We start from the raw sequence: 25,816 nt of genomic DNA, 5'->3' as shown, positions 1-25,816 counted from the left end.
AACAGAGATATTGCCACAACATCTAAAACATGATTCATGACTCTACATCCCAACAAATAAAATAAAAATAGCATTAGACTAGATCTTGGATTCGGATAGTTTTAGCTTAACCGGTCAGCAACGTAAGCAGATATACACGATAAAATAACGATAGCAGTCAAGTACAATAAGCGTGTTTACACGTCAACGCGTGTGTTTCCACAAAAATCGTCATAACTCCGTTATTCTTCTAGTGACATCCCTAAAACAAAAAGTAGAATATTCGTATTGAATGAAACTTCACATCTCTATTCAAAGTTATCCATAGAAACCCGTAAAAAGACCTACTCAGTGGAAGCAAATTTTACCCGCCAAATCGTAAAACGACGCCAAGAAAGCCGTTTGACGTGCCGACCCGCCTCGCAAGTTTAATTATTTTTTTAAAAATATATTTTGTATGAAATGGTCAAAAAGTGAAGCGACAGAATTGTTTATTGTACATTTGTACGATGAAATAAGTGTTTTTTTTTACATTATCCGTGATTTTAGTATCGTTTTTACATAAAACATTACAGGTGAGTCATTTTTACAATTTTTTCATGTTTCCATTCTAAATTTAAATATTTACAAATGTTAATATTTATTTATGATACAACAATTTTAAAGCCTATTTTGTAACCTTTCTAAAACAGTTTTTACTATTCGGCTCCGTTCAGTAATGTTTCATTTATAGAGCTTTGATTGTGAGGCGGTAATAACACAACGTTTTCGTGAAATTGACATTTCGATAAAGACATTTTAGCTTCAAGTTCGCGAAAAGTCGGAGGGGTTAATTTATATTATGTACTCTTATATTTTATAATGTAAATCTGTTTTTTTCTTTTTTGGTTTTAATTCACTCTTATTTGTAAAACTCATTTATTGTAACTTACTTAAAAATTTCTGGAATAACCAGTTGATAATTAAAGTAGGTACATTGGATATATTTATAGGCATTATTGATTTAAAAAACCAAAAGTATTGCTAAAAAATTTGCCCATTGACTCTTGAACTCCGAAAATAAAAATGCTTTGTTTTCTTAGGTATTCAGTTTTTGAAGAAAAATGTAAGGTTGCGAATATGAAAAGCAACAAAGAAAAGTCAAGCTATACAATTTAAGTAATTCCAAATTCCGAGCACAAGGAGAATTTCGATGTTGATTTCCGGAGGCTAAAAATGTATTTCGTGTAAGACTCGCAGGGAACAGGAATGGAATTCACACGGAACCTATTCAATCAATGTTCGAATATTTTTTAGGAAAAAAATTCCAATATCAAGCATGAGAGGTACCCACCTTCTAGACAGTGGGCCGTGTAAGGCGTAATTTTTCTCTCACTTTTGAAAACAAAATTTTTTTATTTTATACCTCTGCAATTAAATTTTTTTATGTATACATGAAAAAAGTGAAAAATTTAGCTTCCCTTATCAAAACAATGAGCTTTTACTTAAAAAAAATATTTGAATGAAAGGAAAGCTTTTAGTTCTTGTACATCTCTTTGTTGAAATTTTTCCTTTACGACAATGCTTCCAACATTCCCATTAATTTGCAAAGTTTGTGTTTTAAGCAATAATTGATGTAAAATGCTCTAATCATATAAGTTTATTAAAATTATTAAGTCACAAAATGGTTGTTACTGCCATAGACAACATTACAGTTGTTAGTTTTTAAAAATGATTGAAAAAAAACTCACAGAAAAGTCCATAGAAAATCTAATCGTTTCAATCAGTTTAAAAGTCTACGTTTGCAATATATTTTGTATTTATTTTTCCAAATGCAAAGATGAAAATATTATTTTTTCTCAAACTTTCGTGAAAATTCTAAATATATGACGTGCTTTTACTGTTATGGGAGAATCTTTACGGCGAGGAAGTTAATAAAGTGAAATCAGAATTTTCTGAATAATAAAATAATCTTTCGCCGGAGGTTCAAACGAGGTTTGTGAAAACAAGAGCTGTCAAAGTGAGTAAATTTACACCTTAAACCTTTCTACTTTGTGATTTAAAATATTTTTTTACGAAACCTCCGCTTATAAGACCCTTTTGGTACTTGCTGAAAATAACCAAATTAATTTTTCAACCTTTTTATTCCGAAGAAAGCTTTTATTTTTTAACAGCTTAAAAGCAGGTAAATAAACCAATGGAAAATAATAATAATTTTATTTAAAAGCATTCGGAATAAACTATTATTCATCCAAAGTAACAATGTGAAAATTAATAATAATTAAATAATTTTATAAAAAGAAAGACAAACATTCCCGGGTTACGAATAACCTGACAAGATTTGAAAATCTTCTACTACCACCACAGTAAACTGAAAATGTTGCTTGTGTTGTGATGGAGGACTTAGCCAGCCGAGGAATTGAACACACTACGCCTGGGTGGGACCCAAACGCGATGTCAACTCGGCCACCGACCTGTACCGGATATCTTGAAGAGATTGACAAAACAAACATTTCTGACAGAAATTGTGTCAGTGTAGGAAGGATGGCACAGCTGTTAAACCAGAGGTTCCCAAACTTTTTTGCCCCGTAGACCACTTGCCAAATATATTTTTTCCGTAGACCCCCTTCCTGCCGAATATTGAATTTTCCTAAAACTATTAACGTCTCATGTGATAATCATTTATTTTTTAGTAAAAATATTCCCTTCCCTTGCCTTCCCAACAACCGGGTGGCGGTATAGTTGCTCTGTCTTTACATTGTGCAGACAGGGGCACCCTTGTGAGGTATTACACCAAATGAAAATGAACCAGGATAAGCAATGGGAATTTCTTTCTGAAGCTAGCCCTACAGAACTGCTCCTTAAGTTCTTTGTCAGTGTTTATTCCAGTCAGTTCTTCTTGTCACATGATATTCGATTCTTCAACGTTGCATTTCCGTAGTCAAAATGTCCTCAAACTTAGTTTTGAAGTCTGTGTGAAGTGCATTTAAATGTTGAACGTCATTATTACCCTGGACGTTTTTAAAAACAAGTTGGGGAACTAGGAAAATTCGCAGCTTCCAAGGTGCAATGTTTTGCTTGAATATATTAATTCTGACGAGAAAAGGAACGTAGGCTCTATTTATATACCTCAATCAACAACTTTACGAAATATAAAAATACAAATATCAAATAAATAGTTTCTCAGTCTATTATATTTGTGTTAGGTCTATTGTGTCATTTACGGAACTCCTAAATATTGACTTGAGGTAAATGGGGGTCCGCTCGTATGTACCCCCATTTGAATCTCGTGGACCTCCAAATTTTTTTCTCGCTGACATAGACCCCCAGCATGCCGATATCGACCCCTGGGAGTCCATATAGACCACTTTGGGAACCTCTGTGTTAAGCCGTTTGAGGATAAAGCAAGGTTTTACGTCCTCTTTACTGTTTTCTAATGGATAGTATGATATTGTCAAACAGAATATTAGTAGATTTTTTATCCACTACATCACTTAGATACAACTTTGTCTAATTGTCCACTAATAAATACTTAATTGTTTCATTCACAAATGGCGTTTAATTGGTCCAAGAAGTCTAATTCTATTTTCAGCCACTCTTGACATATCGGCAATGTAACTATTCTTGGACAAAGGTATTACGATGGATTTAATGTGGTTGTCATGGTTCGTTTACTGGTGATATAAACAGTTTTATGCATGATTTAACTGGCATCCAAAATATATCATAGACCCTGATAAATGTCAGTCTTAAAGTAAGATTATGGGTAGATGTCTATAAATTAAATGGAACACACCACCCGCTGTTGTTATTGAGGTGGCGTGAGAATTCTCGACACCCATCTTACGCTGACTTTAGTCATGCCAAGATGGTCGTGAAGAATTAGGAAAATGGTTGTATCTGATACTCCAACCATTTCTGCGAGCTATTTTTTCTTTAGTCGGGCATCTTCTATTATTAATATTTCGTGGTCACCTCGATAGGCCTTCCTGACCGTTGGTCGTCTTCAAGCGACTCCCTGCCTTGTTTAAAGAGGGTATGCCACTTGTAAACCATAGTTTTTCTTGGACATGAGTCCCCGTAAATGGATGACATCCAGTACGATCTGAACTGATTTTCCTTGCTTGGTAAGGAATTTTATAACAGCGCGGAACTTGATTTTCGCCATATTCACAATTCTCCCCTTGATTGACTTGTTTGGTCAACGATAGCTCCAAGACTAATGACCTAATTACGATAAAGCCTCGTCATAGTCCCAACTTTGGCTTCGGACGAAATTGGGACTCGAGCAACTTTAGTTGCGGCGACAGTTGACTATTTCAAAATCCATGCAAATTGTGTACCTATATTATGGTTGAACCTGCAGCCAAGTAGCAGCTTTGCACGACCTTGTCTCGCCTTGGCTTGGTCTCCAGGATTTGAAAAAAATCTAACATTGAAAAAAGATTATTTTATTAAAACAGGCACTGCCTAGTTAAATAATAACGTTGAATGGGCCATAAAATCTTAAATTTATCAATTATTTATTTATTTATTATTTATTATTACACGCCCTAACGGGCTTTTACACACTACAAAGTTTAATAGTAGAGTATCACAGTTATTTTAAATTCTACAAAATTAAAACAATAAAGGAAACATAATACAACGAAAAAAGAAAAAAAATATTAAATGTTACAACAAAAGCATATAATAAAATAAGATACATTATTAAAAATGATAAGAAGTCTCACATAAATAGATATTCAAAATAAAAATAAAAATATGTATATTGCGGAAATTATAGATGTCTATTTGTGTCTCGATATATAAAAGAATTGAAATAAACAATATTTATATTGATTATTTTAAAGATGAAATATATCTCCCAGATTAGTAAAATAATGAAAATTTCGCTTACAGTTTCGCTCACCTTGCTTGTCGGGCATGACAGTCTTCCCGGGGGTGGCAGGATCCACCGCAAGGAACAGACAGCACATGATCACCAGCAACAGTCTTCGACACCACATCATCCTAATAGTTTTTTTCTACCACCACTTTAACTTTTCCTATACTCTAACACTTCACATTTTGCCAAATACTCTCACATGGCTGTTTCGAACTATTTTTCATTTTCGATTCACTATTAATGTTTAATTGAACATGTTTTTTGAAGAGTTATTGTGAGCTGGAATATATGTGATCTGGAAAGAAGAAAACAAATATTACTAAACAGTTGATTCAGATATAATGAGTACCTACTTTAAATACTGCACAGGTGTACTGTTCACAAACAGTAGAACTAAGGAATCTCCATTTCGGAATCTTATGAAGCTGAAAAAGAGAACGGTAAGATGAAATTTGTAAGATGTATGACCATTCAGGTCTGCTCATTGCTATTTCAAACAACGTTTCAACGAAATCCAGGAACCCCGATGTACGCGGTTAAATTTACGCAATGTGCTTACTTGTATATTATAACATTATTCGTAAAAAGTTATTTTTTAACGATGGCTTTTATACCGATAATAACATTTTCAACCTGTCGAATTTTGTGGTTATTAATTTTCGATCGAAATTAGAGTAATCACGGGAATCGTATCAGATGTAGTTTTAAAAAAAACGTTAAAATTTATGTTCATGACGTAATGTACTGCTTCAAGAAATAACTCCACCAGGGAAAAAATATTTCAGCACCATTAAAGCGGCGAAAAGTTCACAAACTGGAATACACTGAACATAAATAAAATGGTTTAACGGTAGGGCGTACGAAATAAGTAAGTAATTTAAAGACGTTCTAAGGCCTCCTAATGTTTACTAAAGTGCGGTGGAAATACGTAAAATCATTTCAATTAATCAAGTAATATAAAAATTTCGAAAACAGATAAGTCGTTTCTTTTTACAACGTGTCTGCGGAAAAACAGCGTGAAAAATATTTCCGAAACATCTGGTGGGATTGGTAAAAAAAGTGTGTTTTTTGTGTAAGTAATAACGGGGCACTCAGTAAAAAAACGATGAACGATCTCGTCTGTTATTTCAGGAAGTGATGAATCATAATGACATAATCTTACTTAGTCCGTAAGGGCTGGACCTGGGGGTTGAGTGTGCGTGATCGCGGTGGAAGGGTGTGTCTAGGGGAGGCACCCGATCACTGTCTGTTAGTGGGACACGATGGGGGAGGTTCCTTATGAATTATGACACGACTGAACCGAAAGAGGTGCGTCAAGTGTGCGGAACCTCTTATGCTGTGTACTACTGTGTAGGTGTAACGTTTCGACAAGCCTCTCTAGCTGAGCTCGGGCAGGTACTAGTTCGATAGGTTCACCTGGTGTTCGTCACGTATCGCAATAGAACCTTCTGAGAAGGAAAGATAGATCTTGCGGAACTGTGTAATTGTTTCGTTTTCCGCGGGATCGGTGCTTATCTTATTCTCGAAAAGAAGCAATTATTTGCTGTCTTGGTAACCACTCTCTTTGCGGCCAAATCAAATTTTGAAAGCAAAATTTCTACAGGCTTGCTTATACTAAAACTAGAATTTCAGTTCTAGGAAGAAAGAATAAGGAAGGAAAGGAATTTTGAGAAAAACTCGTAGAATAAATAATAAGATGACATGGTGCAGTTGTTTATTCGTTTGCCTAGTAAAAAGCTCATAATGGCAATGGAGTGTCCTCTGCTAGGTCCTGTTCAAATGTAATTGATGTTGAACATTCTATTACCCCCACAATTACGAGGAAAAGCAGATGGTCCCTATTTTCGTCGCGGATCTGATGTCTTATTTCTTCATGACATGGGAGCTTCGGAAATGAACATTTCTAATTTCGTTCCAAAGCAAACCCAGTTCAAGCCGTTCGTATTTGCGTCTTCTAAGCTCCAAATATATAAATACATTTTTATATATTTTTTAAGAAAATTAACATTTTCGTGTTAAAAATAACCTGACAATATTTGAAAATCTCCTACTACCACTACATTAGGCGGAAAATATTGCTAGTGTCGTGATGGAGGACTTAGCCAGCTGAGGAATTGAACGCACGACGCTTGGGTGGAACCCAAACGCCATGCCAACTCAGCCACTGATTGATCAAAACCTTAAATAAATACATTTACAAACAATCCGTAGAAAAAACTAAAGTTGAATTTTTATATTTTCTTATTGATATCAACCTAGAAGCTGTTCAGGTGTTTTCTGTTTAAATAAAATATAACCTTTTTTATTTTCTAAATTTTGCACCTGGGGGAACATGATCAATCAATCCACATTATATTATATATATTTAGCAGCAAATTTCTTCTAACAGTTCCACATTTCACACATTACGAGTGTGATGTATTATCCTTAAAGTAACTATTCTTTTTGCATAAAATAAAATAAATATTTTAATATTACTTTCTTGACAGTTGAGTTCTGCATGGAATTATTATTTTTTTTTGTTTCGTTTAGATGATATTTATTTTGTTTGTTCACATTGATAAACACGATTTTTCTAAAGACGGTAAAAGAACTTGATTAATCTTAACAGTTGTTATTTTTATTTATTTTATTTTTTGTTGAACAAAACATTAAAATTACATGAATATTTCCAGTGTTTACAATTATAGGTTCTACCAAATTCGTAACAAAAATGTAACATTTCTTAGAATATTTAGTGTTTTAAAGATACATTTATCTCAATTAGAAATCGGTACATTTAGCTGAAATATAAGTACATATTATATAAAAAATACTTATGTGGGTACATTTATATATTTAAAGATACGTGGATTGTTTATTTATTATTCACAGCATTTTAAGACAAGATCCTTTATTTTTCTCCAATTTTAAGTTTGTTAAAAAACATTATTACCGTGTATTCAAGCGTTTGACTTCCAAACTTGTTTAATGTTTTAACTAAACTCTTTGTTTTGGAAAATCTTGGGATGTGTCTGTTGAACCAATAGATTTTTGCATGGGTTTTCTCCAATTTCAGATTAATTAAACCACTACATATTTCACAATGGGTAGGTTTTTTACCCAACACATTGCTTTATACAAACAACATGTAACGTGTTAAAAAGTATGTTTACACAAGGAAAAAAATTAAACATAATTATGAATTTATTAATTTTTTTATTTTAAGTGAGAGTTGTGAAAGTTTTACAGAAGGTAGAACAAAGATGCTGGCGATGACGATTTCCATCGGCGAGGTCCGTGAAAAGCTTGTGATAAAGATGGAACGTCTCCGTACGTCCCGATGTGGTGTTGGCCGCTTCCAAGCGGACCACAGCACCCTTGGAAAATAGAATGCTGCGAGATGGCTTCCGTGATGAATTCCCAGCCGAATAGCCCAGGTTCCGGCCATCCGGATTATACGTGATTCGGTCCAGAATTTTATATAACAACTCCCACAAAGTAGAGAAAGGCAAATATTAGAATTGCATCATGAACAACATAGAGATGGCCATGATAACTATCAGATTCGAAGTGTACCGACACGCGGCTTACGACGCCATCACGTAAACTCAAACGCCAAAAGGTTAGAGAATCACACAAATGTTTTGTTCGCGTACCCATCAGAGAAAATATTCTTTCGAATCATAAAATAGTACACCCCATAACTGTAAACTACTTCAAAATTAAACCAATGACTGTCATTACTGATTCGGTGTCCTGCAAAACCGTAAAAAGAGTGCCAACCATAAATAAACCAATCACCAACAACAATTAGCCAAACAAAAACTGCCCCCTTTTCCTGCTTCCGCCTGTCTCTGTGTTGCCTGTATTAAATTTATTCCCTAATAAGTTCCTATTCAATCGTATGAAATATTGTTTCATAACACCGTTTTTTCTAAAATTTATAAAAATGTTACTTTTTGGTAAATAACCAGTTGCACAGAACGGCGAGTTGACATAAATTGTGACCATCGAGGGTTCGATTAAAGGATTTTTCACTTACAAACTTATTTTAAACACATAAACCGTGTTGATACAAAACTGTTTTTTTACACGTAATTATTTTATTTTAAAGAAAAGTTGGGCTTATTGTTTGCTAATATTTTATTCCTACCAACGTTTGTGCCGACATATGATTAACCCATATTAGTAGGAGGATAAAACTAAGTTTACATTATTATACGAATATTGTGCGAAAAAGGCCAACAGGGGAATTAAAACACGGCCTTGAAGATGGGAAAGGGAAGAAAGAGCAAGTAGGAGTAGAAGAAAAGTTTTAAGTAGAAGAAGCATTTTTAAATATTTCTATTTGACTTACACTTTTGTTATACGGATTGAATGAATGCAAATTTGGGGTGGAAATTAACCCACTTCCCAGCAATCAATCGAGCTCAAATTCAGCAGACAGACTCACGTTCGACGTCAAAAGTTTAGAGCTTCTGTTACAATAATTAAAAATAATAATGCGTTTTGCCCAAAGTCGCTTATAAAGTTCACCAACATGATTGGATAAATCGTGGGTTTTTTTCAAACAAAGGTGCCGTACGTTTGTTAATGGCTACTGTTTATATAAGCTGCTTATTTGAGTAAATTTACTGACTTATTATTTATTATAAAATAAAATTTGTTGTAAATGCCCGAGAAACGATTGACCAGTTCTATAGAACAATAAAAAGTTTTTTTTTTAATTGAAAATTCCGCCATTTTCGAAATACCAATAAACAAAATATGATTTATGAAAAATTAAGTTTATGATATGTAGCAATTTTTATAATTTTTGAATGCACTGAAATTAATTGATTGAATGATGAAATTGAAATTTATAGGAGTTTTGTTATTTATTTGATTTAACTAACAATTAAAACCTAACCAAACACCGCCAATATTTATGAAAAAAAAAACACAACCCATATTTTAAACATATTTTTTTGCTGAATTTCAGCTATTAAAGTAATATTTGACCATGAATCCATAAAAGTAATGTTTGACAATTAATCCATAAAAATAATGATCGACTACGAATCCATAAAAGTAATATTTGACTATGAATCCACAAAAGAAATGTTGAACTATTAATCCGTAAAAGTAATGTTTGGCAATGAATCCATAAAATTAATGTTTGACTATGAATCCATAAAAGTAACGTTTGGCTATGAATCCATAAAATTAATGTTTGGCTATGAATCCACGAAAGCATTTATCTTTGACAGCCTCTGCTGATTTTCAGATTCACACGAACTGTCTAGATAAATGCACACAATGCACTCTATCAACTTTTGGTAGCAATCACGTACACACGTGCATACACAAATACGCATTAATAAGTAAATGTCGGTCCTACCCTATCGTTGACTAGTTGTTGACTCCTGTTCCTGGTTAGGAAAGTTCAATGCTTGGTAAAAACTATTTTTTTTAATTTTAAAGAAAATTTAAAAAATGATGTATTTTAGATTAGATTTGAGATTTTCAAGTGAATTAAGGTGATGCATTACGTCGTGTAATATTTTAAATTCAGCCGTTATCGATAACAACCCTTACGTAGATGGCGATAAGGTTTAAATTCCAACTTACACCATCCGCCTGTGTTGATTTATGCAAGAAAAAAACATGGCCAAATAGTGCATTTTATTTTATTTTGTGGATGTTCAGGCATAATTTTTTTTTCGATCATTTTATAAATAACATAATTTTCCACATAATACAATAAAATCATAACCGAAAATGGGTTCGTAAGTAGGAGATTTTGAACTTTATAGCAGTTTTCATAGGCCTAATATATAATTTTTTTCTGGGCTTATAAAAAGACTTATCTAAAAAATACTCAATTATTTCAAAGGCCAAGATGTATTAAATTAAAGCATCTGAAACATTTCTAAATCACAAAATTTTAAAACCAAAAACACATGATTTTGCATTACTACGTATTGCATCGCCTTAAAGTGAATTACTTTTGAGGTATAAATTTCTCATTTAATTTCTAAGGGAATTCTAAGGGAAGTTGGACAGTCAAAACATTTTCTAATGCATATATCCTGAAATTTTTCATGTGAATACCACAAGAGTTCCAATTGCTCCCAAACGTCTGGAGCCAGTAAGACTATGGTATCCCCAATTGGGGATTATTGTGAAGCTAAAAATATTGGGGAGGCTAAGGAGATGGGGAAAAAAAGGCGGGAAGCACCTGGATATTCAGATCTGGTCACCAAACACGGCCAAAGCTATTTCAAGCAACGTTTCAATTCTGAATTATGCTCTTACACCAAAGCAATACTCAGTGTCTTCCCCTCTGGAACGTACCGCAAATATACCTATATTTTTAAATGAGTAAGTTGTGCAGTAATACAAATTAATTAAACAAAATTTACTTGCGCACGCCGGGATTTTAACCAGCAACCTGGGGCTTGCTATACAAGAGCCTTACCCCTTGACCACGGAGATCGACTATTTAAAGTGGTATTTTTATAGTATACAAGAAAAATACAATCGGTAAACGACAAAACAAACTTTAATAAAACCTCACATTTGAAATCGTAATTTTTATCGCTTATGACCGTTTGCAATTTTAAAATCGGTAATAGTCTTTGATCAGCCTCCATAAATTGTATTTAATTTTGGGATAAGTTCAAAAGGTGCAAAACTTTGGGAATAGTTTTTTTAATAAATAATAAATCTGACGGATCATTTAAAGTAACTTGATGACAAAACCTCAGAATACCATAGGAGTTTTTCTGATTAAGTACTTTTTGAAAAAATATGTTTGGTGAAACAAATGGAAGAAATTTTCATTTGAGGGATGCAAATCACAGTTAGCTACAGCTAAAGTACAGTACGGTACAGTACAGTGTGGGTCCCGGCGGACGCGCGCAGCAAATGTTAATAACATCTTATATTCTGCGCCGCAAAGTTTCGCCGCACCGAGATTTATTTGTGCCCAAGAATTAACATTTCTCTTTCATTTTGTAGTCATAGCATTCATACAGGGTGTCACGTTTTACAAATCTGTAATGTAAAAAAAAACAAACAGATCATTTGTCGTGAATCGTGCTCTGATACTGATGCAGAAGATTTAGAGCAATTATTGAAAACAAACGAATTTCTTTTGCGAATAAAATATAACAAATTATTAAAACCTTTTATTTATTTACGTAAATGCACTACTTCTGCACAAGATTCCCAACTGCCTCTGGCTCTGCCACGCAAGGAGCCAGCTTTAATTAATTATTACAATTTGATGTTTTACTCATGTGTTATTTCAAAAATAAAATATTCATCCCAGACCAGAGAAAGTCAATAGATGTCGCACATTAAAATAAAAATTAGATATTTATCTAAGACACTGTCTAGATTGAATTTAGTTCGAATTGAATCTTGCGATCATACATAGATAGCAGCCAATACAAATGTGCGGTGAGAAAATGAAGATAATGTTGGTAGTTCTTATTCAAAGATGATACAGTTAAATATGACGAAAGCGATAGGGTCGCATTAGCTCAGTTCATAGAGCGGTGCCCCGGCAAGCTAAGGGTCCTGGGTTCAAGTTTTAGATGTGACCGTATCTCTTACTGATTTTTCGATTTCAAATTTTCGTTTAAGAATCGCTAATATTGTCTTCAATTTACAAATTTAAATGATTATATTTTCTATAAATGTTCTTTAAGACAGCTGCTACGGTTTTTTGTAATAGCCCAATACATACAATAATCAACACTGCATCTATGTAGTGTATCAGTGCCCAATGAATAATATTACACGTTACATCATTTTTATTCTAATAAAAAAACACTTTATTCCCAGAGCTGGGAATGGATAAATTAATTTCATAAAAATAAAAATAATCATATAAAAGCAAACCTGTTTCATCATGTCTGATACGTCCAGACTGATAATGAATGTCAGACTGATATATCCAGGATTATAGATACTATGCAGTATCGCCTTGGTGAACGACCAAATAAAATTAAAAAAAACTAAACAATGGCGTAGCTTCGAATGGCTGAAACGGTGATTGATGACCAGCTATGGATATCCAGATACTTTTCAACCTTCCTCTCTCCACCTTCTTCCCATCAGCTCTAAAACACACCCCAATTAGCAATGCCAAAGTTCCACTGACTCTGGACAGACAGTAGATAATCCTGTGCGGTATTCACACAAAAAGTTAAAGCGTATCCTTGATTTGATTTCTTATTAAAACACACATGTTTGATAACATACATCTAAATCAATTTTAAGGTTCTTATATTTATCACAGTATCTATTGAATTCCAAATACATTTTGTGCTGTATGCAAAGTACGATAATCTCAAAAGTAAAGACTCCTATTTTTTAGAAGCACATAGAAACATTCATTTAAAAAATATATAACGATTATGTTTGTAACCGATTCGGAATGTTATAGAATAAACAAAGTTTTTCAGTCAAATTATTTCAGTGGAGATTCATAACAAACTAACAGTGTCAAAAACAGAAATAATATAAAAGGTAATTCTGCGGCAAAAACGGGCACACCGCATACATTAAAGTGGTGTGGAGGAAAAAAATCACTGCACACCGTTTTTAATAACAGCCCTAAGAGGAAAAGTGGACGGCCGGTGACCAGTACTAGGGGGCGCTTTGCATAATCCATTTAGAAGTTATTCATGGCTCGGCCACTTTTAGGAGATTGTACTGCCGCACACATGGTGGTTTTGACAAAAATACCCAGCAGCCAACATTATAACACAATGGAGTAGTGTTCTCGTTAGCAAGTATTTATATTTATAGTACCTACACGTCTTTTTCGTAAAAAAATAACTCGCACAATAATCATTTGACGACCTTTGCATTATATTAATAGCAGCGAGCTCCTTCTCTCTCCATCCAGAGATTGCTAACTTGAACCTTGAAATCCGAGGTGAACAAATACAATTCATCGTTCTGTAAAAAATATCCATACTTTTTATTTGTTTTATATTATATAAAACATATTCGACAATAAGTGTTTGAAAAAGGTTGAAACAAACACGGTTTCTCTTGGCTCAAGCTTCATCTCAATTTTTTCCCTGATTATGATTATGATGTCCATGATTCTCCGTTTGGTAAATAAATCTGCAATTAATAATCAGACTACCGAGTGATTGCTTTCTACTAAAACACGTAAAAATGCTGTCTAACTATGAAGATTTCACTATTTTAGGAAAGTAATTATAACAAAACCTTCCTTTACAATGCAGTGACGTGCAGTCCCATAAAGGTTGAAAAGCTAAGTTTACCAGAAGAAAAAAAACGAAACGAAACGTAAAAATAAATAAAAAACAAAACAGAATATTTTAGATAATTTATAGCACAATTTCTAAGAATTTGTAGTTCTACTTTACGTTTTAGTTTTTTTTAAATATTTAATAACTAGCTGTACCCCGTCTGTGCAGTTAAATAAACAATAGCGCATGTTGCTTACATGACCAACAGATGGTGGTGTTTTATAAAAAGCATGTTTGTCCAACAGATGGTGCTGTTTTTAAAAATAAAGTCTTTTTATCTTTTTACAAGCGAGATCTATGTAATATATAAAAGCAAACGCGTATTTGAATGCAACGCTGTGTCAAAATTTCAAAGTAATCGGTGAAGAATTTTCGGAGATTTCTGATTTTGAACAAACGATCATTTACATTTTTATTTATATAAATATTATTATTTGATTTATTAATTTCTCTATTTATTTACAAGTTCTGCTATTTAAGTATTAAAACGAAAGACAAAGTTTTCGCATTTCAAAAGCTTTATCATAACAGTTAAATAATGCCTCCCGAAGGCGAAAAATCTGTCATAATAATTATACGGCAGGTTTATAGATAAAAGGTTGTTGTAAATAAATGATAGTCATAGACATATGAATATTAGTAGACCTGCCCTAAGTGATAAAAAGCGTATTATCCCCACTCCCCATACCGGTTCCATTGGAACCGGCTGTGCTCGCATATGGCCTCAAGTGAAATTTGAAAACGTGACGTCATCATTCTTGTGCGAACTATGGTCGAGGCATCATCGGTTCATTTTACGAAATAACACGGCAAAATGTTGACTTGTACTATGAAAACTTGTAAAAATAGATGTGAAAAAGAGAATAAACCCAATTGTCGTATTACATTCCATATATAAGCATTATTTTACTTTATTTTAAGCATATTCACATCGTATAATATGAATCAGTTGTTACTATCACATCGAGAAACGTCTGGACGCGAAACACAAAGCTGGTTGGTTGCTGGGAAGTAAATTATGAACATTTATAAAAGTGTCTTAACTAAATACTTAAACGAAATATTCGACTCTGAAAAGAGAACCGAATTTTTTTGCCGAATTTGGACTTCGCAAATTTGTTCATAACGTGGCGAGTAATTTGCGCTCCCATGTGAAAATGTCTATTCATTCAAAAGCAGATTTTACTTTTAAGAAGTAAATGGTGATATTATAATGCGAGATGCCTATTTACTGTCAGATTGATTTATTGACGAATCACAGTCAGCCTTACGCCCTTCGTTCTTCAACAGTTGATTTTACCCCTCGCCATTATCTTCTCGTCTATTAATTCCTATGTCTGTGATATGGACAGATAATTAACACGCATCCGCTTAACCCAATGGACAGTATTCCTCAATATATTAAACCTAGGCTTATAGACCATAAGATAAGCCCAACTTGGAATACATCGGAAAAAAAGGACCCACCAGTTGTATTTAGAGCCATGAAGTATGCCATTTTCAATCTGCTTCACTAGCAGTGGCGGCTTTTTTAAGGTCATTTGGTCAATCACATCCCAAAAATATGCTGCAATAGTATTAATACAAAAAAAGGATTTAACAAACTGTCCAATTTTTAATTTAGTTTTTATTCGTGCAGATTCGTACGTTTTTTGATTCATTTCAGTGCGATCTTGCGTTCAAATGAGAAGCTATTGCATGTACCCACCGTGGGTTACTTTAAATTTTGTCCCAAACCAATCTTCTTTCTTTCCTTTGCTATAAAAACAGAAGAGGTAAACACTATCATGTCTGTCGTATGCTTAGTATCTTATAAAAAATATTCTAAATGGGTTTTCAGATATGACCGCGGTGAGATAGAGATATCTACCACCTAGGATAATTGATGTATTAGAGGGAGATGTGAAAAATGACAGTCAAAAGTTTTTGTGTGATAAACGATAGCAATCTTGAACTTGAATATTAGTTCGCGAAATTATGTTCATGTTGATCATTGTTGACGTAATTTGCATGGATTCATTTAAAATGTCAAATTCTATGGATAACGTTTTGAAAGAAATCGCAAACAATTGATTAAATCATGACAAACGTATTCAAATAGGGTGACAATTAGTTTATGTCACAAAAATAGAGAAAAATAAAGAGGTTAAAAACGATATTTTAAAACGAGTTAAGTTATAATTTGGATTTGCGGGTGCAATATAATGAACTTATAATTATTTATGATCTCATTGTACTTTTTAAATCTACTTATTAACAATGCACTGAGATTGGAGTTTAATTTAAAAAAATATTAGGAGTAAAAGATCTTTCGAAAGTAAAAATAAATCTAAAATTAAACAATATTCTTTATCTGTTTCAGAAAATATGAGTACCGGCAAATAAATTGTATACATTGGCGTTTTTATAATATTCACTACGCATTAGCAATATGTATTAACATTTCATATTATTTTTTTATTAACCTTCCACTTCTGAGCCGCCTCTGTTTACTGGTAAGATGAATGTAAATAATACTGAATTCACAATTAGTTATATAGCGCGGTATCCCTTATATCACACATGATAGGACTAGATGCAATCGTGTCTTTTTTCTATTTCAAATTTTTATTTAAAAATCGCTAATATTATCTTCAATCTTTAAAAATGTTTGTCTTTTAATTTCATAATTATGATTACAATGTAACCATAACTGTATATATTTTTGAAAAAATCCTTAATACGAACAAGAATTTTCACTCAATTATTAGTATTATTAATACTTTTACCCAAAATTATGCATGCACCATAATATATTGTTAAACTTTTATTTTTCCCAATGTACACTCCTCTTCCATCCACAAAAAAGTGCTTTTAATGGAAGAGCAGTAGAGATCATAAGATACAAAATAACCCATTGTAAAAACTAATTTTTAAAAGATAATTTATTATAAAACAAAAGTTTTATAATATTAATAGAGTTATAGAAATAGTACTGATGCGAGAAACATTGGTTCTATCAAATTCAATGAAGTTAATACGTTTGGCTGTGAGTATTTTAATTACTATTATGCTCGTCTTAAATATGGCATTAGCGGAAAATGTTAATCCACGAATTAAACCCTCTTAAATAATCTCTTCAAATTTCTCTTCTCAGAAACCCTTTAAATAAATAACCCTTATAAATATTATCAGTTATTTTACCATACCGCGCTTATTTCGGTCGATATTGCTAACGAAAACTTAAAGCGGGCTTATCTACCGAGCGGCGTATTATAATTGATCCTAACCAAGCATGTTCCCAACCAAAACACACTGTACACAAATTTAATCCTCTCGGTAATTGAGAAATGATCGAATCGACTAGTTGGCGATACAGCGATGCCTGGGTAGTTTACCCTTTTAAAGTTAAATTGATACATAAGTCGTCTGTAAGCAGCGTTTCGAAAACCACCATGTTTGTATTCTTCCTTCAGCAACAGCCGGGGGATAAAGAGGGTACAAAAACGTGGGATATGTTGCACTTAAAATACTAATTGTGGGTTGTTCCACAGAATTTGAATAATTCATTAAATTTCAAAGTTGATTTTCAAATTCTGTGAAGGTTCAATTCAAGTTCTGTTATTATATCATATTATTATTACATTATACTATATCATATATAAATTATTGGCCAGTTGTTTCACAAAACCGAAATATAACTTGAAAATCAGTTTTGTAATTTGATGAACAATTTTGTGACACAACCCCTCTTAAGTGTGTTTGATGTTTTAAAGATTGTTACCAAGTTGGAACAAAATCCGCATTATTATAAATACATTAAATATTTTCTGATACTTTCATAAATACAGATAAATAGTAAGAATGCCTAAGTTTTGAATCCAAATGTAGCGGGTTCAAAAGTGCAAATAAACCCTATGTGGGATTATTCATTCGTGTGCGGCTTTTTTCGTAGAAAACTTAATTTTGAATTTGAGGCCAAAACAACCTAACAATTGTTTTAAACTCAAAACGTGTAACAACTTAAATCAGTCGTTTGCAAATAAATTTTTAACACATAATGCTTTTTTGAATGCATTATTATTCCACTTTATTTACATAGTACGACAAAAGTATTTATTTGAGTAATTATCATTAACTCGTAAATATTTACTTGTTGCCTGTAAAATCATGAAAAGTTTAATCCTTACTGGAGTAAACTGTATAATTTACAACACAATTTAATTAAATAGCTAATGTCCGTATAGTAAATATATGCTTAATTGAGTTAAATGACTTTTTGACGGCTTCTGGGTGAGGCTCTCGACTAGCGAGCTGAAGGTCGCGGGTTCAAAGGCTGGCGTGCGCAAGTAAATTTAATTGGATTAATTTGTGTCGTTTCACAAAATAACTCATTTAAAATAATATGTAGTATATTTTCGACATATAACAGAGTGCAAGATACTCTCAGTATCGTCCTGGTGAAAGATCACCATTCAGAATTGAAACGTTGCTTGAAATGCCTTTGGCCGTGTTTGATGACTAGATCTGAATATCCGGGTACTTCCCCACCTTTCTCTTTCTCATCTCTTTCCCCTCCCTATTACCTCCAGCCTCACAACGTACCCCGATTGGAGATTCCATAGTCTCACTGTCTTCAGATGGTTGGGAGCAGTGCGGTTTCACACTAAAACAAAAACAAAAAAATAGTGGGAAAATAAGTAGTTGGGAAAAATAAGTTACAAGATTGACAAATATGACGCTTAATGAATAGGTCCCAATGGTCGAGTGGCTTAAGACGCCTGTCCTGGTAAGAAAAGAGATCATTTTTTTAGTTTTTCTTTGTCTTTGTTTCATGTTTCATTTAGATTTATTAGTATTATCTTATTCTGAAATGATATATTACATTGATGGGTATAACCTTCAAACATAAGTTAAAAATAAAAGTTGTTCTTAAAGTTATCGTGTCGGTGTAATTTAAGTACCTAAATCATTAGTGCTTAAATCACCGAATAATTTCACAATGGAAAATGAGAAAAACATTGCGAGAAACTACTATATGATCTAAAAGGTCAGAGTCTTCCCATACTTCAGGTAAATTTTATTGCGCTGTATTTTTGTAGAACACTGGGGTTCTATAGATCTACCCATTTCGAACTGTGCAAGAATACGTATATATGTATACGAGCAATGGAAAGGTTGATAGAGATATTGAAAGTAAGTTTAGTGCAGGAAACATCAAAACAAAAACCGAAACAAAAAATGTTCAATGAAGCGAAGCTAGCAGTCCATAATGGAAAGCTGGTAAATACATGGCATGGAATTGGCAGAGAGATTGAATGCTGCAAAAATGACATCTTGAGGCGTATATGTTGTAAAACCAAGTAAGATTGTGTGAGAAATGTGAAGATTGACAAAGAGTGCAAGGAATGTGTAAAGAAGGAACGCTTAGATGGTTTAGGCATGTTGAGCGAATGAACGAAGAAAGGAGTCAGAGTGCAGCAAAACAGAAAGTGTATTTTTGAAGGGCATAAAAAAAACGGCGCAAATTACAGGCGGTTAATCACGAATATGGGGTTAATTTTATTTTTATTCGGTACATCATGCCATTTTATGCATGAAGTCTTAAAGGTGACATCAGAAAGATGATGGCACCCAATAGCGATACATTGATGAAGGTGATTTCTGAAGTTTTCGGAACATTTTGGCACATCTTGACGGATATAGCAGCGATTCCCTCCCGAATTCGATTCTTCAGATCTTCAAAGATGTGAGGCCGATGTTGTAAAATGTTTTTCTTCAGGTAGCCCCATAGGAAAAGGTAAGAAATGCTCAAATCAGAAGAGCGCACGGACCACCCCACATGACCCCTCAGAGAGACAACGGCTCATAGTAAGCCCTCAGAGGGTAATTACTGAAAACGGCACGACCCTCCCGACACAATGAGACTCCTCTCAGGTTCCTACCCCCACCACACGGGATCTACCAGCCCTTCAAAACTGCACTATCTATTTTGCTGTACCCTGCGTTACGCGAATGCGAATGGTATAAAAAGTTGGGACAACCGAGAAAGACATGATTAAGTAAACTAGATTCTTGAGTCGTATCTTGTCCAGAGTCAGAATAACTGAAGATTACGGGACGATGTATAAATGTGAATAACCCAAGAAGGGTGTGCCAAAACTGAGTCCTCTCTGTTTACCCCTCTGGGGAAATGGCGTGATGGTTAGTTAGTTAGTTCATTATGTTATATAGCTGCCAAGACCAGTGAGGGGTTCAATAAACTAAGAGCCGAATCCTCCAGGATCCAATACTATTATGAGTCAGTCAACGTGAGAATGTAAAAATAAAAACGTTGTAAAAATATTTCCCGGTTATTCTGCTGCATCCTTTCACAAGGAATAAGAAGAGAGGTTGTATCTTCAGTGGGTTAGAGTAGTTGTTTAATAGGATTAACTCGTAGCAGGGCAGAAGACATCGTCCACAGGATGGAGGATAGGGACCATCTTAGCGAAATTATATCTTGGAGATTTAACCATTATCTCCATCTAACTTAGGTAGGTACCTTTATGTACTAGAACCAGGAGGTCTAGCTCAAACGATTTATAAAGCACTATGTCGATACGAAATTGAATAAATTCGTCATTTATTGAAAGCGATATTTTCCAGCACAGTCAACGATGGATAAGAAATATTCCGACGTCCGGTAGACAAATTTTAGCTGGGCCTCCATAGTTTCTAATAAGTTTCGGTTAAATGTCAGTATACACATATTTTTAATAATGAAGTTATAACGAACGGAGTTGTACTAACTAAGCTCTTAGAATTGACAATGGTATACGCGGGGTGTTGAATCCGCTCGGGCAAATGACGCTACGTTGGTTCGGGCTTGGAGAAACAAATTTTGTTCATATTACAAGTTGTAACTAATTGACTACCTTTTAAATAGTAAAAACTAAATATGGACTGTCAATGCATATTTGGGTTAGTATTTCAATTCAAACTTATAAATTTATTAATATTTTTAGATAGCTGTCTGACGTTTGACGTTTCGGAATATCACTTCACAGACAATTAATAGTTCCAGTGTTACCAGCGTATATCGATTTCTTATTTATTGCATTATCAGTATCGGTCTTGCTATCAAGAACGCGACCGTACACTGGAAATCCGAATAAAATCATCGGTAGTTACGCTTATCAATTCAATATTGTAAATTTATCGATTTTACTGTGCTATACCCCAGCAATGTTCATAATCGAGATACCAATTTTGAATTTATCGAGATTATTGGATTCGTTCTTGTGTACAAAACATGTAATTCTTGAAGCATTCGGTCTCCGATCATTTTCATAAAATGTTTGTAGTTTAAATCTTTGCTTGATTTTATTGTAGTAATCTTCACTGACTTGAAACTGTTTGTCCTTTTTTAATGGACTTTTTTAGGAAACGCAAAAATGTCGACATTAAGTTTAGCATTATCCAGTGCTGAACATTGTACCGTCAGATATTTGTCTTTGTCTAAGGACTGAAGAAAATGTTTCATCAATCACTTTGAATAAGCTTATTTCGCCATGTTTCGGAAAGCGTTTCAGTGTCCATCATCAGAGCTATTGGTTGACGTTGACTCAAGTTGGAGCAAGCGAAACATGGTACTATGACCCACAAGTTAAACATGATTGTATTTTTGGCTGTGAAAATCTCAAATCATATCTACCGATTTTCGTTATTTCGTCTTATTCGATTTTCACCCCGTAAATAATCATAAACTGCTTGATTTAGTGTATTAACGGCTTTGGGTATTATTAAAAAAAAAACAAAAAAACTGGAACTTTTCCTTTTAATTAAAGTTTCCTTTTTGAAAAATGGAAGTGTTTGTTTGGAGAATTACAAAAGCGATAAAGTAGCTACTTAAAATATAATATATTTTAACAGAATATTATTTTACGTTTTATTTTTGTAAAAATAGATAATGTTGGTAGTTCTTATTAGAACTATGATAGTGTTCAATATGATCGAAGGAAAAAGGGTCCCGGTAGCGTAGTTGGTAGATCAACGATGCAAGTCGATGTTCCTGGTTTCAAGTCCCAGATGCGACCGTTTCTCTTTCTCATTTTCCTGTTTCAAAATTTCGTTTCAAAATCGCTAATATTATCGACAATAATTACATTTTTAAATTTAAGTTTGTACTCATTAAGTTATTTCGAAAATAAAATAATTTTATTATTTATATTTTTTAATATGTAACTTTTTTTTAGTAGCGCCTGGAGTGTTTAGAGAGTGGTTTGAATGTTATAAGAAGTCAGGGAAGCCCGAGGAATACTTAACGAAATAGCTATTATTGTTGGTAGAGCATTGTCCCGGAAAGACAAGGGTCCTGGGTTCGAGTCCCAGATGTGACCGTTTCCTTTTCTGATTTTTCTGTTTCAGATTTGCGTTTAAGAATCACTAATATTGTCTTCAATATTTAAATATCTTTCATTTAAACATAAAAAAACGGTAATTTCTGTTTTCAATGTCTTATTATTAACTGAGCATAGCATTAACTCGACCGATTTGTATTTCATCTGTCGGTAACATTGTTTGTACCTCCTGTTTCCGTTTCAACATGGTGGCCGTTTTTATGGTTCAGAAAGTTTCATTTTGTTAAAATATGAAATAATGATCATTTTGACTTTCTTGTTATACCTACGTGCCTGAAGAAAGAGTGAACAAAAAATGTACTTTTAAATTGTAAAGTTTCTTGGACAAATTGTATTATCTCTAATTTAAAATTGTGAAAAAGCACTAACTTACAAATGTTAAGATTTCAGAAGAAATTTTTATATTTGATTTATTAAATAAGAGAAAAAGGTCTACTGTTCACACAATTACTGGTTACTTAGTTACTTCGAACCAATTCTACCGCTAAAATCAGTAAATGTATTCGATTAGTTTATAAATAAATATTCTTACGTTTTTATAAAGATCTGAAAACTTCTCTCAATTTGATATTTAATTTCATAAAAACTTTCAAAAACTATAAAAATATTTTTTGGTCTGCTTAAACTTAAAACTAGTCGAATTTTTTGTCAAGAAATTATGAATTACCTCAAATATTGTTAGCTCATTTTTACCAAGAGCTAAGCTTTGAACTTTCCAATCAACTGTAAAAAATTATGAGCCATTTTTTTGGCTTCCTAATAAACATTAAAAAAATGAAATTAATATGTACCCATTGTACAAATGTGTATTTTTATGTCGAAATAGTTAAGATAAAAAACGCTGACCGATAAAAAAAATAACGTTCATAAAAACCATGCAAGGTTTTCGTTTCCAATTTTGATAACAAAATTTAACAATTCATCCATCCCCAACAATACTAATGTTATCACAGGGTCCGCTACGTCCTTTCCAACCATCCGACCGAGAAATTACCATAGGGGAATCAGTTTTTTCCATATTAAAGATTTCTCTCAATAAAATTGTTTTTCACGGCACGAAGGATGGCAGCCTGACAAAGATGGATGCTTTACTTGCGAGCGAGTCGACGTCGAGTGCCCGTTTGTACTTTATCGTGACCTAAAGAAACACACCTACGAAAATCTATAATCACATACAATCTACATTCTACACAGCTTTATGAGTGTATTTCTCAAGTACTTTTGTAATCTATTAGGTCTTTCAAATAGGTTGAAACTGAAACCAGTTAACAAATGGTTATTTCAAAATTTTTTCTTCAATGCTTTTGGTATAGATTCTTTGAAAATGTTCTTGAACATCATTTCAATAGATTGAGAAACGGAATACCAATAAATTTATGATTTAAAAATATTTAATTGGGCAAATTTGAAAAAAATGTGTAAAATTGGGAAGAGTTCAGATTTCGAAGAGATGGAACGTTGATGAATGAAATGGAGATACAATTTTAGATAAGGCTTTATAAGATGAAATTAGTTATCTGTTAGAGCCACAATAATAATATCGATTAGGTTTGAGCGCGTCCGGTGATAAAAGTAGCCAATAGTAATTTTAATTTATGGGTGTAAATTATCTATACCTATTTTTTTATATTACAGATCTTATTAAACCTCTAATAATGCCTAAGCTCCTTTATACCTAAGTGGGGCATCATAAACTGGTCGCTGTTTATAAATTATCATAATAATTTATATCTGGCAGTAGCCACTAATAAGAAGTTTTCATTGAAAGCCTTATAGTATAGCAGTTAGGTATGTAATTGACAGAGAAATACCAAATTTGGTAGAATTTAGTAGAATCGATACAGGTACCATAGGCGTATTGTATGGTAAAACCCCATATTAACAGAATAATGTTTGACTAATAACTAATAGATGAAACAAGAAGTCAGGAAATTCCTATATGGCATAACTAAATTATTCATATCGTTGAGACAGTAACATATCGAAACCGGTCACCGGTCAAAAATAGTTTACTAGTTTCTAGGATGTAAGAAAACGGTTATTAAATAAAAAGGCATTAACTGAAACCCTTGCACACACGCTTGAAAGGGTTAAAAATATTCAAAACAAAAAAAACATGGCATGTATAAGGCATATCACAGTAATTGAGCTTTCTTTGCCTCACTGAATAAAAACCTTGAAATACTTGTGCCACCTTTTCGGCCATGGGTAATTTTAAACATGATACTTTACGTCCAGCTGGGTGAAGGTGAATTTTACAATACCCACACTAAAAAGTCTACATATTTTATGGTGGCCTCTGTCAATATCTTTTTTTGTTTCGACAGGGGTCCATGGAAGCCAATGATGCGAGAATCTAAACAATTTGAGCCAAAGTTTTTGTTTTGAGCGGTTGTTTTTTCTAAACCAGAATTAAACCATAAAAATCACATCAACATTTCATGTCAATTATGAAAACATATTTTTGAATTCATTAAAATTGAGGTTATCCTAAGAAAGCACGGCTAATACAAAATTTAAATGTACTAAAGATATATTAATTAATTAATTTTACCTAGCCTTTTATTATATTCAAACGACAATCGTCCAAACAAAGTTTTAATACTGTAAATATGTAATAAAAATTGTACGGGTTATTGCGACTTCTTGTTACAACAGCGTCGGTTAACTTTCCTAAATTATAACAAGATTCCGCTACCCTGTTTTATGTAAATCTAGAATTATATTCCGCATATTCTATTTCATACTTTTATAGAAATATTTCGTAATACGATTATACCAAGTAAAATGTCGGTATGCTTACAATGAAATTTTAGATATTTTTGAACAAAAGAATAAGAAAATGTGATAAACAACTGTAAATCAGAGGACGAGTTGCTAATATAGGTACTACTACTTATAAAATAACAATTAACTTAAATACCTACCTTACCATTACGTTATTTCCCCGCAGGTAGAATACACACGAAGAAAACTTACTGATATGAAATATTGTACATTTATAAATCTGGTCAAATTATTCGTTTTCCTGTTAAAAATGGGACTCGAGGCCTATAACGAATGATTTGACATATTATGAAACAAACTATTAGTTATGAAGAACACGAAACACGTGTTCTTAAAAATAGAAATAGGTTCGCATCTCGTCCATAACATTTATTCGGACAAGGGCACCTGCGTGAAAACGTGTTTAGATATATTCTGATTGACTAATATTTTTTTGACCAATGATCATGCAGTCACATTTTCAACAGTTTCTTGATAAAAAAAGCCGTACTCAATTTTATCCTTGCACTCTCGTGGCTTCCACATACAAACACTCTTGAACT

General features: G+C 33.1%; 1 protein-coding gene across 2 annotated transcripts in view; it reads right to left on the bottom strand.

Annotated features, from left to right (window-relative positions):
- The window catches only part of LOC149424498 (kin of IRRE-like protein 1), a 267,924-nt gene that overhangs the window by 212,828 nt on the left and 29,280 nt on the right, over positions 1-25,816 (bottom strand). Inside the window, exon 2 of one of the 2 annotated variants that reach the window (XM_089651621.1) lies at positions 4,859-5,141. In XM_089651621.1, coding sequence (XP_089507747.1) covers positions 4,859-4,970 — 112 coding nt within the window. In that variant the 5' untranslated portion in view covers positions 4,971-5,141. The remainder of the gene's footprint in view (positions 1-4,858; positions 5,142-25,816) is intronic. The other variant, XM_089651622.1, reaches the window with a different exon arrangement.

Source organism: Hesperophylax consimilis, chromosome 4 (assembly GCF_061612785.1).
Source record: "Hesperophylax consimilis isolate HC1 chromosome 4, BYU_Hcon_1.0, whole genome shotgun sequence".
In the NCBI taxonomy this organism is placed as follows: domain Eukaryota; kingdom Metazoa; phylum Arthropoda; class Insecta; order Trichoptera; family Limnephilidae; genus Hesperophylax; species Hesperophylax consimilis.
The sequence above is the reverse complement of the archived record's forward strand: the minus strand, read 5'-3'. Positions and strand labels throughout refer to the sequence as shown.